The 19737-nt window shown below is 39.3% G+C and overlaps 1 protein-coding gene across 7 annotated transcripts in view; it reads left to right on the top strand.

The window, feature by feature from the left end:
- The window catches only part of ENAH (ENAH actin regulator), a 67385-nt gene that overhangs the window by 24292 nt on the left and 23356 nt on the right, over positions 1-19737 (top strand). For all 7 annotated transcript variants that reach the window (XM_081942169.1, XM_081942168.1, XM_081942170.1 and 4 more), the window contains exons 2-4: positions 7101-7266; positions 12182-12359; positions 14408-14492. In XM_081942169.1, coding sequence (XP_081798295.1) covers positions 7101-7266; positions 12182-12359; positions 14408-14492 — 429 coding nt within the window. The remainder of the gene's footprint in view (positions 1-7100; positions 7267-12181; positions 12360-14407; positions 14493-19737) is intronic.

Genomic DNA, 19737 nt, shown 5'->3' on the forward strand with positions numbered 1-19737 from the left:
TCAAGCCGGCGGCCATTTTGGACACGTGGCAGGCCCTGACACAAATAGGCCTTAACGAAGGGGCATCACAGGCCCAAGCTGAGCTGCTCCAACCCAGCGCCGGGCTCAGAGACTACAAGGACTTTGTCTTCTTAAACAGTCTTCATCCGTGCACGTGAGTGGGGCGATGGCAGCGCGTTCTGAAGCCGCTCAAACCGCAAAAGCTTCCGCATGGGCAATGCGGGCGGCGGCTGCCGCCTCGTATTTTAATCGCACGACCGTTATGTGGCTCCGCCAGCTCCAGGATCGTATCCCGATCCAGGATGATCGCATCCACCAGGATTTAACTAAAATTATGGCGGCCTGCCAGTATTCGGCCGACGCAACCCTGGATGCGATGCGGTTCGGCTCCAGCGCCTTAGCTACTTCCGTGGCCGCTCGCCGACTCCTTTGGCTTAGAAATTGGCAGATCGATAATAAAGCCAAATGGGATTTAATAGCTGCCCCATTCGCGGGTCCCAATCTGTTTGGGTCTGCCCTAGACCCAATCTTGGTGGAGAATAAAGACAAGAAAAAGGTGATGCCCACCTCCACCAAGAAGGCCGAAACACGCAGTCACCCGTATCGCAGGCCTTCCTTCAGATCTTATGACAGGGAGCAGGAGCCCCGTTTTCAGCAGTATAGACAGGATAGGCCATACAACAGGCAAAGTTTTCAGGATCGCTCCAGATACCAGTCCCAGTCCAAGCGGCCCTTTCGCGGGGGGGGGCGGCCGTCCCTTCCGCAGAGGGAAATGACTCAAATCCGAGTCATCCCATAGGCGGCCGCCTGGCGCAGTACGCGGACAAGTGGGACCAGATCACATCAGACGGGTGGGTCCGAGCGACCATTCGCCACGGCCTAAGACTGGAGTTCCTCTCCTACCCTCCGAGACGCTTCAGAACATTCTCCCCGTCCCGGGATCCGGAACGTCGTCATCTTATGGACCTCGCCGTCTCACACCTTCTGGAAATCAGAGCGGTGGAGGTCGTTCCGGAGCCGGAGAGGGGACGGGGCTACTATTCAAATCTCTTTGTAGTCCCGAAGACCTCGGGGGGTTGGAGGGCGATTTTAGACCTGAAGCGCCTGAATCAGTATCTAGTTTACAGGCGCTTCAAGATGGCCTCCCTAAAGTCAATCTTGCAGGGCATTCGAAAGGGGGATTTCATGGCCTCGGTAGATCTGACAGAGGCCTATCTTCACATCCCCATCCTCCAGTCTCACCGTCAATTCCTGAGGTTTTCCCACAAACGCAGACACTATCAGTACCGGGCCCTACCATTCGGCCTGGCCTCGGCCCCTCGGACGTTCACCAAGGTCCTGGCGGCCCTGGCCGCATACCTGAGATCCATCCCAGTCAGACTCCAGTGTTACCTGGACGACGTCCTGGTGCAGGCAGGGTCCCTCCCCAGGGCCAGGGCAGACCTCCAGCTGACCATTCAATGGCTCCAGACACTGGGTTTCTCCGTGAATTTCCCCAAGAGTCACCTATCCCCAACCAGGCAGATCCTGCATCTAGGGACAGTGATAGATTCCGAGTCAGGGTGGGTTCGCCTGTCCCCAGACCGCTTGGCCAGTCTGACTCAGTTGATCACGTCGATCAGGACAAAAAGGTCCGTTTCCACCCTGACCTTATCACGCCTCCTGGGGAAGATGGTATCCTGCATAGGGATAGTCCCCTGGGCCCGTCTGCATCTGCGTCCCCTTCAGTGGGCCTTAATACCAGCCCAAAGGAGAATGTTGAGCAACTCTCTACGACCGCTTCGGTTAACTCCGGAAGTGAGACGCTCGCTCAAGTGGTGGTTGTCCCCAGCATTGCGACAGGGGGCCTCTATTTGGGAGCCGGAGAGAGTACAAGTCACGACGGACGCGAGCCTTTAATTTTAATTTAAAATTATTTAAAGAAATTAGTTTAGCACCCTGATCACAGAAATGTATTCTGATGGGGAAGTGGACTTTTAAAAACCACAAAATATATGAGCCTTCCTATAGGAAGATATTCAGGGTATTTTGAGAAAACCCTACCATGAAAGTACACCTCAAAAGTCAGTAATGACTATAGAGGAGCTTAAGGAATGGTAAGAATTATACATAGGAAAATGGCATTAAAGATATTTGCCAGAAATTACACAAGTGGTCTTGAATTACTACAATTATGGCCATAATTGGGACTGGAACCTACGTTGCTAAGCAATGCAATTGTTAAGTGAGTCGCGCTTGAGTTTATGACCCTTTTTGCCATGGTGATTAAATGAATCCAATGTTTCTCATTGACTTTGGTTGTTGGAAGATCACAAAGACAATCACTTAATTTGTGATGTTGCAACTATCACAAGTAATTGCCTAGCATCCTTAGTGTAATCATATGACCATGTGGATGCCATGATGGTCATAAGTGCGACAACCAATCATAATTCACTTGTCATATTTCACTTTTTTCAGTGCTTCTCACTTTGAGAGGTCATAAGTCAAGGTCTACCTAGTTTTTAGTCCAAATGCATCACATCCCCTGTAATGTTTTAAGTAGGTAAGTAGTATAATATCTTTACCAAGAAAAACTACGGTTGTCCTGTCCCCGCATATAAGAACCCATTTTCAGGTGGCCATGCTATACCCTTGTGGAGTATTTCTATTCTTACTATGAAGGGCTACCACAGGCCTTCCTGTGCTTCTGCAGTAAAGGTAAAATGAGCTTGTTTCCTGAGAAGAGAACATCAACCTATTTGGTGTCTCAGTTTAACTCAGTTTAAGAAATAATTTGCCTCACTTTCACATTCAGAGAAAAAAGAAACTCCAGTTTGGTCATCTGTGATCTCGCTAACTCTTTTAGCATCCTTGATTGAAAGTTTACAATTCATTTTAAGCAGCTGAGCATTCTTACTTAGAAGCCTGAATTGAAAATCATTTTTATACAGTATTTTTAATTCTACTTTTGATATATCAACCACCTGAACCTTTTGTAAGAAAAGATGAAGTTACCTGGGAATTGGGTACACTGGATACAGTTGGGTACAATTGGGTACGGTTATTGCCAACCTGCCTCCAATTGAGGACCTGTACACTGCAAGAGTCAAAAAGAGGGACGTGAAAATATTTACAGACCCCTGGCATCATGGACATCAATTGATTGACATCAATTGTTTCAACTCCTGTCCTCAAAATGACGTTATAGAGCACTGCACACCGAGACAACTAGACACAAGAACATTTTTTTCCTGAACACTATCACTCTGCTAAACAAATAATTTCCTCACCACTGTCAAACTATTCACTAATGCTGCATTACTATTACTATTAGTCTTCTTATCGTTCCTATCACCCATCTCCTCCCACTTATGACTGCAGGACTGTAACTTTGTTGCTTGTATCCTTACGCTTTATATTGATATTGTTTCCTGATTGCTTATTTGTACCCTATGACAATCATTAAGTGTTGTACCCTATGATTCTTGATGAATGTATCTTGTCTTTTTATGTATACTGAGAGCATTTGCACTAAAGACAAATTCCTGTGTGTCCAATCACACTTGGCCAATAAAGAATTCAATAAATCAGTCAGTCTATTCTATTCTATTCTATTCTATTCTATTCTATTCTATTCTATTCTATTACCATAAGTTCCAGAAAAGCTAATTTAATAAAAATTAGAGCATTATGTGTTATGGACCAGATATAATGATGAGTAATGGGTATATTGTTGGAAAACCTGGTCCCTGGGGACAGAAGATTCTGGATAAGATTTAGATGATAGTTGAAAGTTGACACCAAGCATGGCACACAATCAAATATAGTGAATACTATCAACATTAACAATAGTCATGTTCAGTGTTACGTATTAAATAATAATTTTATATTCTTAAAAAAAACAATAATATATGTTTCATATGTACCTGCTGATGGATGTTTTGGAGAAATTTTTAAGGGTTTAGATGCCAACAGGGTGACTTTGGGCCAGTCATTCTCTCAGCCCAGGCCACCTCACAGGGTTGTTGTGAGGAAAATAAGAGGAAGGTGTGTTGGATATGTTTGCTGCCTGGAGGTATTTTTAAAATTTATTATTTTTACAAATAACTCAAGGCAGCAAACATATCCAACACACTTTCCTCCTATTTTTTATTTATTTATTAGGTGGGATACAAATAAATAAAATAAAAATAATCCTGTTTAACTGAGTGGACCTTCCTTCCTGAGCTGAGAAATGCATGCTTATGTTCTAACTAAAATTGCACATTTCCAAAGTAGAAATCCGTATTTCAATTGCATAAATTTTAAAGAGCAGGTAGAAAGCTGGTTATAGTTGTTTTTAAATAAGATGTGTGTAAATAACTGGGTTTCATTGCCCTTTAAGGATGGCATGACCTAACTTTTTAAAAGGCTTTCTACACTGGACATTTTTATTGATCTGGAAGACAAAACTGTTAGAGCCAAAAAAAGCTAAGCAAATAACAGGTGGGAAACTATGTGTCAAATACCATAAGCTAGTTTGTCTCATTCACAACAGATGTCCTTGAAGTTTCTTTGAGATTGAACTAAGTAGACATTGTTTCTAATGTTTCTGGTTCACATTTTATTATGCTGCAAAGTCATAGTAGTAAGCTTTCCTTTTAGAAGAATAGAACTTGAATCCTTACTTTATATTAAAAAATGCAGAGGGATGTGATATTGTTTCTTGGCGTAGTACAGTGTTAATAATTTTCTAGATTTCAGTCAACATTTTGCTTACACTATCTTAAATTCACGAAAATCTGTTTCTGGAGTTATATTTAAGATAGATGGGTAGATAGGTAGAAGGTAGGTGGATGGATGGATAGATTTTATATGGATGGATGGATGGATGGATGGATGGATGGATGGATGAATAGATGATAGATAGATATAGATATAGATATAGATAGATAGATGATAGATAGGTAGATAGATGATAGATAGATAGATATTGCCGTATATACTACTAAAACTCTTGTGTCTGTCTGTAACCTTTAATTGGGCTAAATGGTGCATCATAGAGCAACAGTTTTTGAACCAAGATACCTTAAATTTACAGAATTCCGGGACCCATTACTCCTGTGGGAATGAAATTTGGGAAAGTTGTGGCCGCTTCAATGCTGCCATAATTAATTGGGGTCACTTCCAGCACTCCCTGACAACTTCCCAAAAGCAAAGTGTTTGATTTTTGGAAGCTAGCAAGGAGTATCAATGGGGAAGCAGCAGGAAAGGTTACAAGTTGCTTGGATAAGTTTCCCCAACCCACACAACCTTCTTAGCCCTTCTGTGCTTGCAGTGCATTGGCCACTCATACACTGCTGTGCTCTTTCTTGATCTGTGTTACCACCTCTGCATGCCCTCCCCCACTTCTGCAGCTCCTCATAAACACCTGCGTACTCTTTCCAACCTGCAGTGCATCCCAGTGCACTTTCTGCATTGGGGAGGATATGCGGAGGTGTGCAAAAGGCACCATGGGGCGGGGTGTGTGTGTTAAGGAGTTAAGTAAGAAAATATCTCTAAAATGATGACTTGGGCGTCATGAGTTTTCTAATATACCAGTGATGGCTAACCTTTTTGTCATTGCATGCCGAAACCCATAATGCATGTATGTATGCCCCCCATGTATGTATGCACAGCCCCCAACATGCGCCTCGCCCTGTCCACATTCATCTATGACCCCCACGCTCCTCACCCCATGCACTTGCGACCCCCCTCCATTGCCCATTTTTGGCTTCCTTGTTGGTGCAGGAGCCTTTCCAGGCCCAAAATGGGATGCGGGCAGGCCTCCACCTCCACCCACCCCCCATTTTGTGCCTGGAAGGCTGCCTGCACCAACCTGGAAGCCAAAATGGGACATGAGCTCCCAAATTGCAATGTGAGCACCCCCCATGCATGCGTCCCACATCCCACGCATGTGCACATGCGTCCCCTGGATGCACCCCAAAGACCATCTGGCTGGTGGGAGACGCTCACGCATGCATAGTGGAGCTGGGCTGAGGCAATGACTGGTGTGCCCGCAGAGAGGGCTCTGCGTGCCACAGGTTTGCCATCATGGTAATATACCGTAAAAGTATCCTAATGCTTTGCCAAATGGTAGATTTCTTGAAATAAAATACATGACTAGAGAAAAAGTTTGAGTATGATATTCAGAAAAAAATGAGTTTATAAAGCTTTTAGGGATAGTTCATGAAAAAATATAATTGCATCCTTTGAATTTTAGATGTAAGTCATGACACATCTATTTGAATTTCTTATTTTGTTTAAATTACATCTTCTTGGCCTGTCTGCTCAAGCCATTTACAGGTCTAGCTGGTGCGAGGTTGTTCACTAATCCTACAGTGTTTCAAAGTTGTGGCTTCATTTGTCCCATATTGGCATATACGGAAATTTATTGAATTGATTAAGTAAGCCTGTTTGTATTGTATTCAGCCTTACCTGTTATCTTCAGTCACTAAATGTGTCTCACATTTTGGACCAAAGAAGTTGATGGCCAAAGTTGAAGCTGATGTGATATGTCCACATTAATAGAGAAGGAAAGAGGACACATTCCTCTGTCCCCAACATTTGCTGAAAAATAAATTTCAACTAAGGCAGCGGAGAAGGGAAAAAAATAAGGATTTGAGGAAAGAAATCACCATAGTGGCTAACTTTTAGTTTATGGTTTGTTTTCTTACCAGTCTTTTTTATGACTAAAGCTATACTTTTTTAAAGGCTAGTAATTATTATGGGATTTATAATTATTTCCTATTAATGCTATGAACCTTATTACTAGTTATTCCTATGTGGGCTAGATAGTGGTCAAGTAAGATTAACATGAAGAATAGATATTCAGGAACAAATAGTTTATTTAAAAATTTCTTCTCTAAGAAAAATATAATTCTCCAAATAAGGAATTACTTATTAATATCATTTGATCCAAAGTTTAACTGTATGATATAAGTTCTTTAATCAAATAAAAGAAAGTATAGAATTGAGTTTGATGAGCTGAACTTAATGCTACAATAAAGTCTTTGTCATAGGATACTATTTTCATGAAAAACATTTCAGAATTGGGCTTATACTCTTTTCTACCCATTTATTTTTCTTTGCCTTAATAGTGAGCAGAGCATCTGCCAAGCACGAGCTGCTGTAATGGTCTATGATGATGCCAATAAGAAATGGGTACCAGCTGGTGGATCTACTGGATTTAGCAGAGTTCATATATATCATCATACAGGCAACAATACATTCAGAGTAGTTGGCAGGAAGATTCAGGATCATCAGGTGAGTTATTTAATAATCTTTTTACTGATCACAGTACTGAACAAGTGCCTGGAGGTAAGGAGGATCTGGATGGGAGGAACAAGCTTTGATTTAACCCTGGTAAGACGGAGTGGCTTTTTGGCCTGTTAGGATCTGATGATATTGCATCTTTAACTCTGAATGGGCGCTCTCTGGATAGTGCTCTTGTGCAGTTTAGAGGTCCTCCTAGACCAGTGATGGCAAACCTTTTTTGCCTCGGGTGCCAAAAGCACAAGCATGCGCGCTATCACACGAACTCGAGTGCCCACCCACATAACTTAATGCCCCCCCACCTGTGTTGACCGTGCATTTTTGCACAAGGCTTCCTCACCACTCCCTGCTCTGGCTGCTTCCCCTTGGCTAACAGCCAGTGAGGGGAGAAGTTGCTCTGCCACAAACGGGCAGAGATTGTGGTGGGGGGATGCTCAAGTGTGCTCCTGTGCCAAAAAGCCTTCCCTTATCATTCTCTTGTGTAAAGATTGGGCCCTTTTTACTATGGCAGGTGTGAGTCCAGTTGCTAAATTCCCCACTTCTATTAAAGAGGATCCTGGGCACTACAGTCAGACAAATGAGGAAGGGAGCTGCTGGCACAGGGGAAAGACAAGAGGCAAGGAAAGAAGAAAAAGCAGCCTTTTTCCCTCAAGGTGGCTGCTCTGTTTCCCCCCCTCCCCCATGCTAGCACAGCGGATCCTGCCTGGTTGCTGCAATCCAAAGGGAAATGAGGAAGAGAGCTATCTGCATGAGGGAAAGACAAGCAGCAAGGAAATAAGAAAAAGCAGCTTTTTTTCCCCTCAAGGTGGCTGCTCTGTTGCCTCCATTTCAGCACCACTCCATGGAGCCTGCCCCACCCACCATCGCCTAGGTCTTCGCTTCTCCCAAGCATTTCTTTGCCTAGTTAATTTCCCCTCCGTAGCATTTTTCCATCGTGTTTCTTGCCGTTTTGGACAGGAAAACAAAGTTTGTGAGACTAAAAAAAAAAACTCCTTCAATCAATCAATTCCAACTTTGCGAGGTCTCCCCCCCCCAAGTTGTGATTGATTGATTGAAGTTTTTTTTTTAGTCCCACGATGGCAAGAAACGCGATGGAGCTGGAAATCAGGTAGGCAAAGAAATGCTTGGGAGAAGCGAGGACCTGGCCGATGGTGGGTGGGGCAACCTCGATGGCATAGCACTGAAATGGAGAAAAGGGCAACAGCAGCCACATTGAGTGAAAGAAGCTTCTTTTCTTCTTTCCTTGCCGCTTGTCTTTCTCCCGTGCTGGCAGCTCTCGCCTCATTTCCCTTTGGATTCCAGCAATCGGGCAGGATCCTTTTTAGTAGCGGGGGGGGGGGGGGGAACAGAGAGTCAGCACGAGTGAAAGAAGCCTCTTTCCTTGCCACTTGTCTTTCCCCCATTCCGGCAGCTCTCTCCTCATTTCTGGTTTGCATTGGGCTGTTTTTTGCCCTTTGGAGGCTTCAGGGAATCCTCCGGAGATAAAAAAAAAAAACCTATCGAAAATCAGCTGGCCATGCGCACTGGAGCTGACAGTGCAATGTCTCGCTTGCCCTCAGAAATGGCTCCGCGTACCACCTGTGGCACGCGTGCCATAGGTTCGCCATCACGGTCCTAGACTCACAGATACTGCTTGATGAGCTGGTAGCAGTTGTGGCTAGAGGATTTTTAGCTCAAATTTGCCATACTAACCAATTGTGCCCTTTTCTGGATTGGGAGGTCTTGCTAACAGTCAGTTGTGTTGGTTACTTCCTATTAGATTCCAGCAATGTGCTGTACATGGAGCTGCTCATGAAAACTGCTTAGAAGTTACAACTGGCCAGAATGCAGTGATGCATGCACTGCTGGATGCCCTTTGGTTTGCCCATATTATATGTTATGTGCTTGCTCCCAGTTTCTTTCCAGGTGTTCATTATCACCTTAAAAGTGCTTCATGGCATGAGACCAGGCTATCTGGGGGTATCTGTTTATCCCACCAGAGTGAAGAGGGTAGGCATGCTCCAGGTCCCTTCCCTTAAACATTGCCACTTCAGGTTGTTAGAAATGTGCCTGGACCCTACCCTTCAGAACATTCCTGCCTCTTGAGAACTGACAAGCCTCCACTCTTTTAACATTTCCAGAGAGCACTTAACAACTAATTGTTTTGGGACAGGGTAAAGTCAAAGTTTGATGAGAATGTTGCAGTTTGCATCAAGGAAATACAGTATGATTGTGATACCATTTTTTTCTATTTTTGATTTTCTTATCATGTCTTTGCTTTCATGATTGCATATATTGTTTTTATTTATTGTAAGCCACCCAAAGTTTGGTTTTAATATGAGCAGCTATACAAATGTTTAAAATAAATATTTGACTTTTATAATATAAAATGTTAGGTATTTCTTAACTTTTCTTGGATGTACCAATATCCACAAAAAAGATACTTCTAAAGCCTAAAAAGAATAGAAGTTCACACAGATATTTCAGTTCACATAGAAAAAATGGGATTTTTCAAGACACTGTGTTAAAGTGAAAAAAAAAATCATTACATTTGTTTTCTCAGACTGATTTTTTAAAAATGTGCTGTCAAACTGGAATTTGATTTTTTTGGAATGACATAGATCTTTTTCAGAGTGATCTGCCTTAACCTTGTTTTTCACATCTTCCAAAAGTACACTCATCCACTTTGTTGCTATTTATTCTCTTGTCTTTCCTTCTACATACCCAGCATTTTAGTTTTTTCAAGAGAGCTGGGTCTTTACATAATATGCCCCCTAAAAAAATAATAATAATAATTTGCAGACTCAGATTATCTTATTCGGAGACATTATGCAAAGATCAAGGTCTCTGGAGATGGTTCTAATTCTGGGAAAGATGGAAGGAAAGAGAAGAGGACATCTAGGTGTAAAGTGATTATGAGTGCATCATAACCACAACCTGAAGGACCAAGTTAGGAACAGTTTGCCATAGAGAAACTTCATCTATATGGTTGCTAACTGTGACCCCCCACAAAGGCATATAGTCAAAAAAGTTAAGTCTGGTTTTTTCTATTTTGAGTGTAATAATTAGTTTGTTTTGCTGTCCCTTGTGTAGATCTTCCCCAACACCAAAGTTCAAAAGCATTAATAATCTTTCTATCCTGCTCCTTCAAAGTTCAGTTTTTGTTTCCATAGAGTGGCACACTGGCACAGAGAAAACAATTATCAATATGATCCTAGTCTTTGTAGATATAGACCCCACCATGTCATCTGGATTACATTTCCAAGGCTTTCTTTGCACTTGCCAGTACAACTTTGTGATGTATTTCTCTCCCCCCCCAAAAATAAATGTTTTATTTTATTCAAAAAGTTAGAACACAAACTCCAGAGAAAAAGGAAAAAAAGAAATCTTACAAAAACAAAACAAAGCTAAACTAAACATTAAAATGTGCATTTGAAAAGAAAAAAAGACAAAGACACATATACCTATATTGTCCCCCCAGTTGAATACTGATAAATATATTGCAGCAATAATAATTTCCTCTTGTGAAGCAGGCCCACAATTTATAAACTTCTACAAGTCTGTTTGCAACCATTTTGAATAGTTGGCTTATCTACTGTATATTTAAAAAGGTAGTTAACGGGTAAACTAATAGCAAAGTCAAACGCCAAACTCCCTGTTGACATTTTATTATTGTATTTAACTTGTAGAAGGTCTACAGTGGCTTCTTATCTACCACAAATCACAATCCTTATCTCTGATCCATCCAGTAGCAAATATCCTCGTTTGCTTCTTAATAATAAAAATTTCCCTTAAGACTTTGATTGGTATCTTTTCCAACAATTGCTTCTCATTCCCATTCCCCAGATTTCTCTATTATAAGTACCTCCACAGCATTTGTTGTTCAGAAAAGCTTCCTATAAATAAAAACATAGCATCTCTTGTCAATTGGTTTCTGATTAAATATAATAAATCCACTCTCCAAACTCCATCTATCTTAAGAAAGTCTAGTGCATCACTAATCAGTTCTGTCATCTCTGAATATTTTGTATGCAAAAGATCTTCAAAGATCTGTAATCTTTCAGCCTTTTCCACCAAGCCTGCAGTTTTCAAACCATCCTCCTTTTCCTTCCCAATTCTGAACAACAGATTAGGTTCCAGCCCATTTGATTGTGAATTTAATTCAGCTGCTGTTATTTGTATCTCTGTGTTGTCCTATGGTTGATTTAAAGCCTTTGTTAGTTTATCAAACTTTTATCTGAGTTTTCAATTAGAGTTTGTAAGTTTAAAAGCATTTTTTCAGAGGCTTCCCAAAGGGCTTTATCTCTTTTTTGTAGCCACTGTAAATATATTATGTGTAGTAGTCAAAATCCTTGAATTATTGTTGTTTACATTTTAATATAGTCCAAAACTCTTTGGAAGTTGAGCTTTCATGACAAAAGCATAAACCGCTTCATTCTCAAGGATAAGAGAAGTAAATGTACCATAACAGAATGACCATAGAAAAAAACTGAGATAAAATTTTCCACAATAAAAAAGTAGTTAAAAAAATAGAAATTTCCCATCAGAAGTTAAAAACAAGGCAAGAGTTTTAAAAAACTGGTAAAATACAGAATAGTATTTTATAGTAAAAATGTAGTACAAATGTAAATTAAAATGGGTAACTTTCACTACCCACTTTCAGCATGTTGTGCAGATCTAGACTTTTTCTATTATCTTCAGCATATGGACTTTGTCTTATATGATTTAGCTCATCCTTTTTGTAATTATAGTTAAATATTCATGTTTAGCAATTATTTGGAAGATTGTATATTAAAAATATCATTGCGTTATTTTAGAGTTTTCAACTATAAAACTAAATATATTTAATTGTTTTGGAACAAGAAGGTAAAATTGTGTGCATCATAATAAATCCAACTAGGGCATAACTTTTTCATTGCTTGTTTAGGTGGTAATCAATTGTGCCATTCCAAAAGGATTAAAATACAATCAAGCAACACAGACTTTCCATCAGTGGCGGGATGCTAGACAAGTATATGGTCTCAACTTTGGCAGCAAAGAAGATGCCAATGTCTTTGCAAGTGCCATGATGCATGCCTTAGAAGTATTAAATTCACAAGACTCTGGTAAGGTTACTATTTCTATATCATTTCTATATTAATTTCTGTTTGTGTATTCCATATCTGTACTATACACTGTTTTAACTTTCTGATGGTGATATAAACAGTTTGTGATTTATACCTGAAAGTATATATTTTCAAAATGAGATGTTCCCTGTACTCTATGCAGCATATTCTATATGAAATTCCATAAGTCAAATAATAAACCTAACATTTCACCATTATTACTTCTTTTTACGCTTTCCTTATTGGAGACAATTATATTAGAAAAAATGTAATTACGTAGGCAGATATGGCCTATCTAGATTCCACAAATATTAAAGATTGATTTGATTTGGTATCATAAAGAACATTAACAATGTACATTAGTTCTGCTTCAGAAATCAGTGAATAGGATAATTCATTCTGGGTAGCTTTATTTCTTTTCTACAGCCCATCAAAAACTTTGATGTACTACTTATCAGCAAATTCTGGTTGATTTAATCAGTATTCATGAGAGCCAGTTTCTGTTTCTTGAAGCTCCAGCACATTCTTATTATCTAAGAGGAAGAAACTATGTCTCAAAAGACATATTAAGAACATCTACATAAATTTTTAATTGCTTCAAATCATGAGAAAGCAGATTTAAAATTACAAGCACATCCAAAGTAGATGGATTCTCTGGGGTCTCTGTATCTTCAGAGAAATCTAGAGTTAAAATAGCTTTTTGAAGTTCCTTGGAGACTGGGACTTTTAGATACAGATTCAGCTTGCTTTAGTTGCAGCTACAGCTTCTTATTTTTTTCTTTCTTCAGAAAGTCAGCGAAGCAGGAGTAGAGTTTTTTTTCCTGTTGGGATGATTTTGGATCATTATCGCCTTCTTAAAGAACTGTGAACTAAGAAGAAGATACTAACAATATTACACATCATCAAACATTTTGAAATTAACAGAAAGCTTCAACATTGGGAGGGGACTGAGATAATAGATCAGGCAGTCACCATAGTGAACCACTATAATTTCTACCATCTTATATCACTGTTTGCAGCAACTACAGCTGCTGATGGTTTTAAGTTCAGTAATGTTGGAGGGGATGTGTGTCTCAAATTGCCCTAACTTACATGTTGGCTAAAGTCCATGTGAACTGGAGCATGGGGCAACCTTCAATTTTAAAGTAATCAAAATCCTACAAGTCTAGTGGATGAGGTAAGGAGATGTTTCCATTGTTTGGAGAAAAATAGACGGTTTTATTCAACATTCCAAATTTTTAAATTTGTAAGTTTATTACTGTCTCGGGAAACAAAGAACACTGCTGAAAAATATTTGGCCTTTGAAAGGCATCTCTGGAGGGAATTTTTGTTTAGTTTCCATCATGACTATGGCATGGTCGCGACATGCATTGTGATTTGTTTATTTTAAATTGATTACGTACATAAAATATGTTATTCCATTTTTCATATCATCCAATTAGATTCTTAAACAATAGTCAACAAATTTATTTATTTATTTATTTATTTTCAATATTTTTAGACCGCCCCCTCTCCCCGAAGGGACTCGGGGCGGTGTACAGGTGTGTCATTAAAACGAATACAAAAAACGAATATCCCATACCCTTAAAAACAAATTAAACCTCATACCTCATTTGACCATTTGATGTATATAACTTAAAATGCAAATCTGTGTATGTCTGTAAGATTGGCTTACTGTGGTATTTTTTCTTGAATGAGTTCATCCGTTAATAAAGGGGAAAGGTGCAGGCTTTTATTCGGTTTTGTGGTACTAATAAAAGCAATGTATCCTTACCTGCCTTTAGAAATTGTTACTGATTCTTCTGGCAATCATACCTCCTTCTCCCCTCTGTCAGCATTTTATTTAGGTGAATACTTGACGTCAAACTTTGTGTGCCCAAAGATACAGTTTTATAATGCTAAATTTGGTGAGCTGAATATGGTTTTATTTAAAATTATCAGAAATAACACATTAGTAGGTCAAAATCCGATGGAATGTTTTTTTCATAAAATGGATCTTTACAAATGATATTGTAATAAAATTTAAATTATAACCTAATTCTCCTCAGGTCCAACGTTGCCTCGACAAAATGCACAAATTCCCCCACAAGTGCAAAATGGCCCAGCACAAGAAGATTTGGAAAGCCAGAGACGGTTAGTTCGGTTTTTAAAAGGATACAACTATTATAATAATTATGGTGATAGTTAAATGTTTTTATTAAAATTTAACAATTTTTGTTGTTCTCCAGAAACTTTGTAATGGCCTTCTCTGATTGGCCATGTAATGGTCATTTATGAAAAAAGTAAATAATTTAATAATAAAACAAAAGTTTCTGAAAAAATATCTCCTCTTCACAAGTATTTTAGATAAAAATGGTATGAAATTCTGTGTGAAATTCAGTGAATCTGCACTGGTGTTACTGCTCCAGTATGACAGTGGTAATGATCCTTTTGTCTTTTGCCAAATCTTGAAGTTCCATCTAGAAGAGAGGTAGCAAATAATTTCCTCAATGTCGTTTCTTTGCAATATGTCCAAATAATTTGTTGTAGTTTTCTTTTGGAATTAGTGAGAGTAGCAGGATATTCACAATAGTTGCCTTTTTCTCTAATGATCAACAATGAGGACATCACTTCATTCTGATCTGGTATCAAGCTGTTATCCATCTTAAAGTAGTAGGCATTTTGAATCACTGGAATTAAAGAACGACAAAGGAGAAGTGCAACTACAGTCTTGAGAGAAATGTTGATACCACAGTTAAAGTGTATATAATTTTTTATCTTCCTCTTTTTCTTCTCCCCTCTACCCAGAAACCATTTTACTGACTATATGCAGTCAAATTAATCTTTTAATTAAAAAGTTGTAATGCTCACTGAATCAAAATTAAACTATTAATTATTATGATTTAGGCACTAGTTTATTTATTTACTTTATTTGTATGCTACCCATTATTAAAGATTCCAGGCAATTCGCAATCAAACAACAAACCCATTCATAATATAAACAAAACTAAAATAATAAATAGAAAATATAGTCATGCATTCATCATATTCCATTACAACATATCCTCTTCTGCTAGGTAATATCTACGGGCACAAAATAATTATTGTAGTGCAAAATATGCCTTTTTTACAACCATATCACTACTGATTCATAGGTAATCGTGTTTTGTGTTGTTACATAATTAATTTGTAATTACAATTAGATTTTTCACAAATTTTACTCATTTCTAGAAAATTAGTTGTCTTTATTCCTTTTATAGTCTTTGATTCAGGATGAGGGTTGCTTATTTAGAGGATATATTCATGATATAGCACATGATATTTGTGAAGACAATTTTTTTGGTCATTGTTCTCTGTTCTTCTGCTTTCCTCTTACTGAATTCTGCTGTTAGCTTGCAGTTTGCTATAAAAAAAGTCAGAAAATGAACAGTTTCAAAAAGCAATGATGCTGATTAAGTGATGTTTAAAATGGCAGTCCCCAACCTTTTCAGCTGTGTGAACCGGCAGCGGTGGGAGCCTGGTTTCCAATGGGCCACAGCACAGTAGTGGGCCCAGAGGCTAGGGACCCTAGATTAAAGGCTATGTTTAAAAGGATATATTGAAAATATTTACCTGTACTTAGCTCAACATTGTTTACAGAGCTGTTACATTTCAAGGTGGAAGCAGGGAGCAAGTGTTGTTCCTTATCCTTGAATATTAAGTATAATCTGATAATGATAGTAGATTAAAATTGTGAATTTACATTATCAATCACAAGACTGACTTTGATTCCCCCCCCCCCCCTTTATGGGGGTACTTTTGAATCAGTGGGACGTCTGGTAATTTCCTGAACTAGTCCTTGAAGTTTTTGTGGCAAGATTTTGGAAGTGATTTGCCTTTTCCTTCTTTTTATAGCTGAGAGAGTACCTGTGATTTTGAGCTTAAGGTTTTGAATTGCACCCACCTTTTAAAAAAGCTTGCTTGTGTATTTTATATCCCCTATTTTTTGTAATGTATTTCTTGATTATGAGTCTGAGAACTTAAACTTGTACACAACCTTTTGTGTTATTGGCAGATATTACACAATATATCTGAATTTTGCATTTTTATGCAGCTTAACGCAAATAATTGCTTTTGATTTGAATGCAAGAACCTCCAGGAAGGAAGATGTAAGGTACGTGTAAACTCAGGAAGGTCTGGAAAAGAGGTACATGGTGTGTACCTGTGTGAACCCAATGAGGCCAGGAAAGAGAGTGTGAGATGTGTGTGAGTTGAGGAAGGCCTGAGAAAGAGTGTGCAGGTTGTTTGCAATGCTACAGAGAGGCCAGGGAAAAATGTGTTTTGAGGAAAGGGGAGAGGCGGACATAGTGTATGTGAGCGAAGGAAGGTGGAAAAAGGAGATTTATCCAATAGACTTACAACCTTTCCTGCTGGCCTACTTTTTGACTTGCTTGTGGGAATCTGGCAGGAAGGTTGCAAATGGTGATCACATGAACATTTGTTAATACAAGCTGGTCACCAAGCACACAAATTGTATGCACTTGACTGCAGGAACACTGTAACAGCCAGAACTCAGGAATAGACATATGCCCCTTTGTTCAACTTATGTGTATCTTTAAACCAGTTGCTGAATGGTTGTAACATGAAGACTCCCTTTATATGAGATGGTGTTACCTACTGTATGCTCCTGAGTTTGGCTTATGGTCATTCACTCACACACACAGCCTGTTGAGGAATGGGGCTTGTAAGTCCCCTTTGCTTTCTGCCTGGTTTTCTAGTAAGATGCAGCTAAAGCAGACAAACACACACAAAACTACACAGTGATACAGATGTCCAAGGCAAACATTAATTTGGGTTAAATTTTCAAAAAAATTCCCCAGCTTTGGGAATAGGGAAAATTGTTTTTCTTGAAATTTCCCACATCATACAGGTAATCTTCAAGTTATGATCATTTGCTCATTGATGGTTTGAAATTACAACATGCTAAATGAAAGAAGTTACCATTACTCCTAGAAGTTCCAGCCATTACAGTGCTCCCACATCATGTGAACAATATATGGGTACTTGGCAACCAGCTTCGAAGGAAAATAGATTGCAGCATCCTACCATCATGTGATCATCATTTGCAGCCTTCCCTTCTTGCTTTCTATAAGCAAACACAATGGTGAAGCTGGGAAGGAAGCTCACAAGTTACTTGGGTAAATTTCACACAACCAACTTTCTTCACATATGTGTCATATTCCTCATTCCCTTTTGCTCACACTTGCTCCTTGGCCCTCTTTCCTGCGCCTCCCTTCACATGAACCCAACCAAAAGTGTCCTCTTCCTTGGGCCTCTCTGTGCTCACACACATCCTTTCCCCTCTTTCCTTTTCCTCTTAGTGCTTGCACACACCTTGGGCCTCCCTGTACTTGTATGCACTCAAACCCTCTTTCTCCAGCCCCCTGCACTCACATCCCCCTGAAATGGGTTAACTTGCCATGGGACAATTCAACAAATGAAATTTGATGGAACTATGGCCAATAATAATAATAAAATAAAGAAAGTCAATCCCCCAAATGCTCTATATTTCTCTGCATCTGTGCTGAGCTCCCAAGGAAAGGATGGTGTGTGGGTATATGAGAGAGCGATCCCTAACCCCACCCCTCCCAGGGCAGCCACATCCCTCCACTAACCTGCTTGCCTGCTTCATTCTCCACTGTCATGTACAGGGAAAGAAAAGTAATTTGTCGGACTACTTCCCACTTCACGAGATCTTTTTCTTATTTTTTTTGCACGAGAACTTGGAAGGTATTTTCTGGTATTTTTTTTACCATATTTACACAAGTCTACTTTTCTTGTCCTGAACGTGGAGCGGAGAATGGAACTGGAAAGCAAGTTAGTGAAGGGATGTGGTTGCCTTGGAGAGGGTGTGTGTGTGTGTGTGTGTGTGTGTGCTGCCAGGAAGCCCCCCCCCCGCGAGGCCAGAACAGCACAGTCAGCTGTTCGGCGGCCAGCAAGCAGGGCAGGTGAAGGCCAGGATGCAAGGAGAACTTGTATCATTGTGGCCGCAGGCAAGCAGGTGGTGGGACGGAGAAGGTGGGACTGGTGGGCTTGCTGCCTCCTGCACCTGAAAAATAATAAGGCCTCACCGAAAATAAGGCCAATCCCAAAAGAAAATAAGACCCTGTCTTATTTTTGGGGAAACAAGGTATGTATGTATGTGTACATTATTAAACTTTAAGACAGATAAATCTTTGATATTTATTATCTCTGCATTTGCAGAAAAAACAATTGCTCGTTGACAGAACACCATATGAAAGTCCTTCAAAGCAAATAGGCTATTTCATTATTTTCCGGATACAATGCTTTGTTAACAGTTACCAGTAATCTAATGTTATCAGAGGCTTTCATTAAACCAGATTGTGCTAGATGAATTTTTGAAGACTGTACCTTCTGTAAAATCTGTCAAAATCTTACAATTTAACAATAGCATCAAATATTAACATGCACAGTTCAAAATATCTTTTTTTCCTTTTTTAGAATGACCACTAAATAAGCCTTATTATAACATATAAGCAGAATCCCTTTATTTAAAGTTTCAGTATATCACTGTTAGCAAAATAGGAGAATCTTCTTCCGACCCACCCCACTTGATAAAACTACTTTCCGACCCTGTAGCATTTCGGATTTTTATTATTTCAAAAGTATAAAATATTTCCTGCAGAGCTGAAGATATGACTAAATCTTTTAAATGTGCTCTAAAATCTTGGGAAGATTTACAATTTTTAAAAAAATCATCTATCTACTCCATAGATATCTCTACATTTGTTGAATATGTAAGTCTAAGTAAAGCTCTGAATATTAAGAATTAAAGCATTGATCTTCCTTGCAGAATCTCTTATGCAAGACATTACATTACTTTGTTTCATCTATTTCAAAAAAGTCAGCAGTTAACTAGTTTTTCTCATGTTCCGAATATATTTGCTTTAAGGAATAATCTGTACTTGAACACATATAGCACGTTACCAGATCTAAGAGTATTTGGTTCCAAAGTATTATATGTAGCATTAACATTCAAAGCTTTGTTTACATCTTTTTCTAACTTTCCATGATGTAGTTATTTATTTTTTTTACTCCAAGAAGCTTAAATTATTGTCTTACAATGTATAAACACTTTAAATACAAGCCAGATTATTTTCACATTTGCTGTTTTAGAGGGGGGGAAGGGGAGGGGAGAGGGGGAGGGTGTCTGACCCTGTGGTCTGACCATGACACACACTTTTGACTGGATTTCTTATGTTATTTAGAATTCTTGAAGGCAAGTCATTATCATTGTTTTCATTTGTTATTATCTGGTACACCATGCTTCAAAGCAGCTGTCTTCCTGGATAGCTACAAAGTATTTACAACTTGAAAAAAAATCTCAAACAATGAAAAA

This window comes from Natrix helvetica (assembly GCF_964273705.1).
Source record: "Natrix helvetica genome assembly, chromosome: 2".
NCBI classification, from domain to species: domain Eukaryota; kingdom Metazoa; phylum Chordata; class Lepidosauria; order Squamata; family Natricidae; genus Natrix; species Natrix helvetica.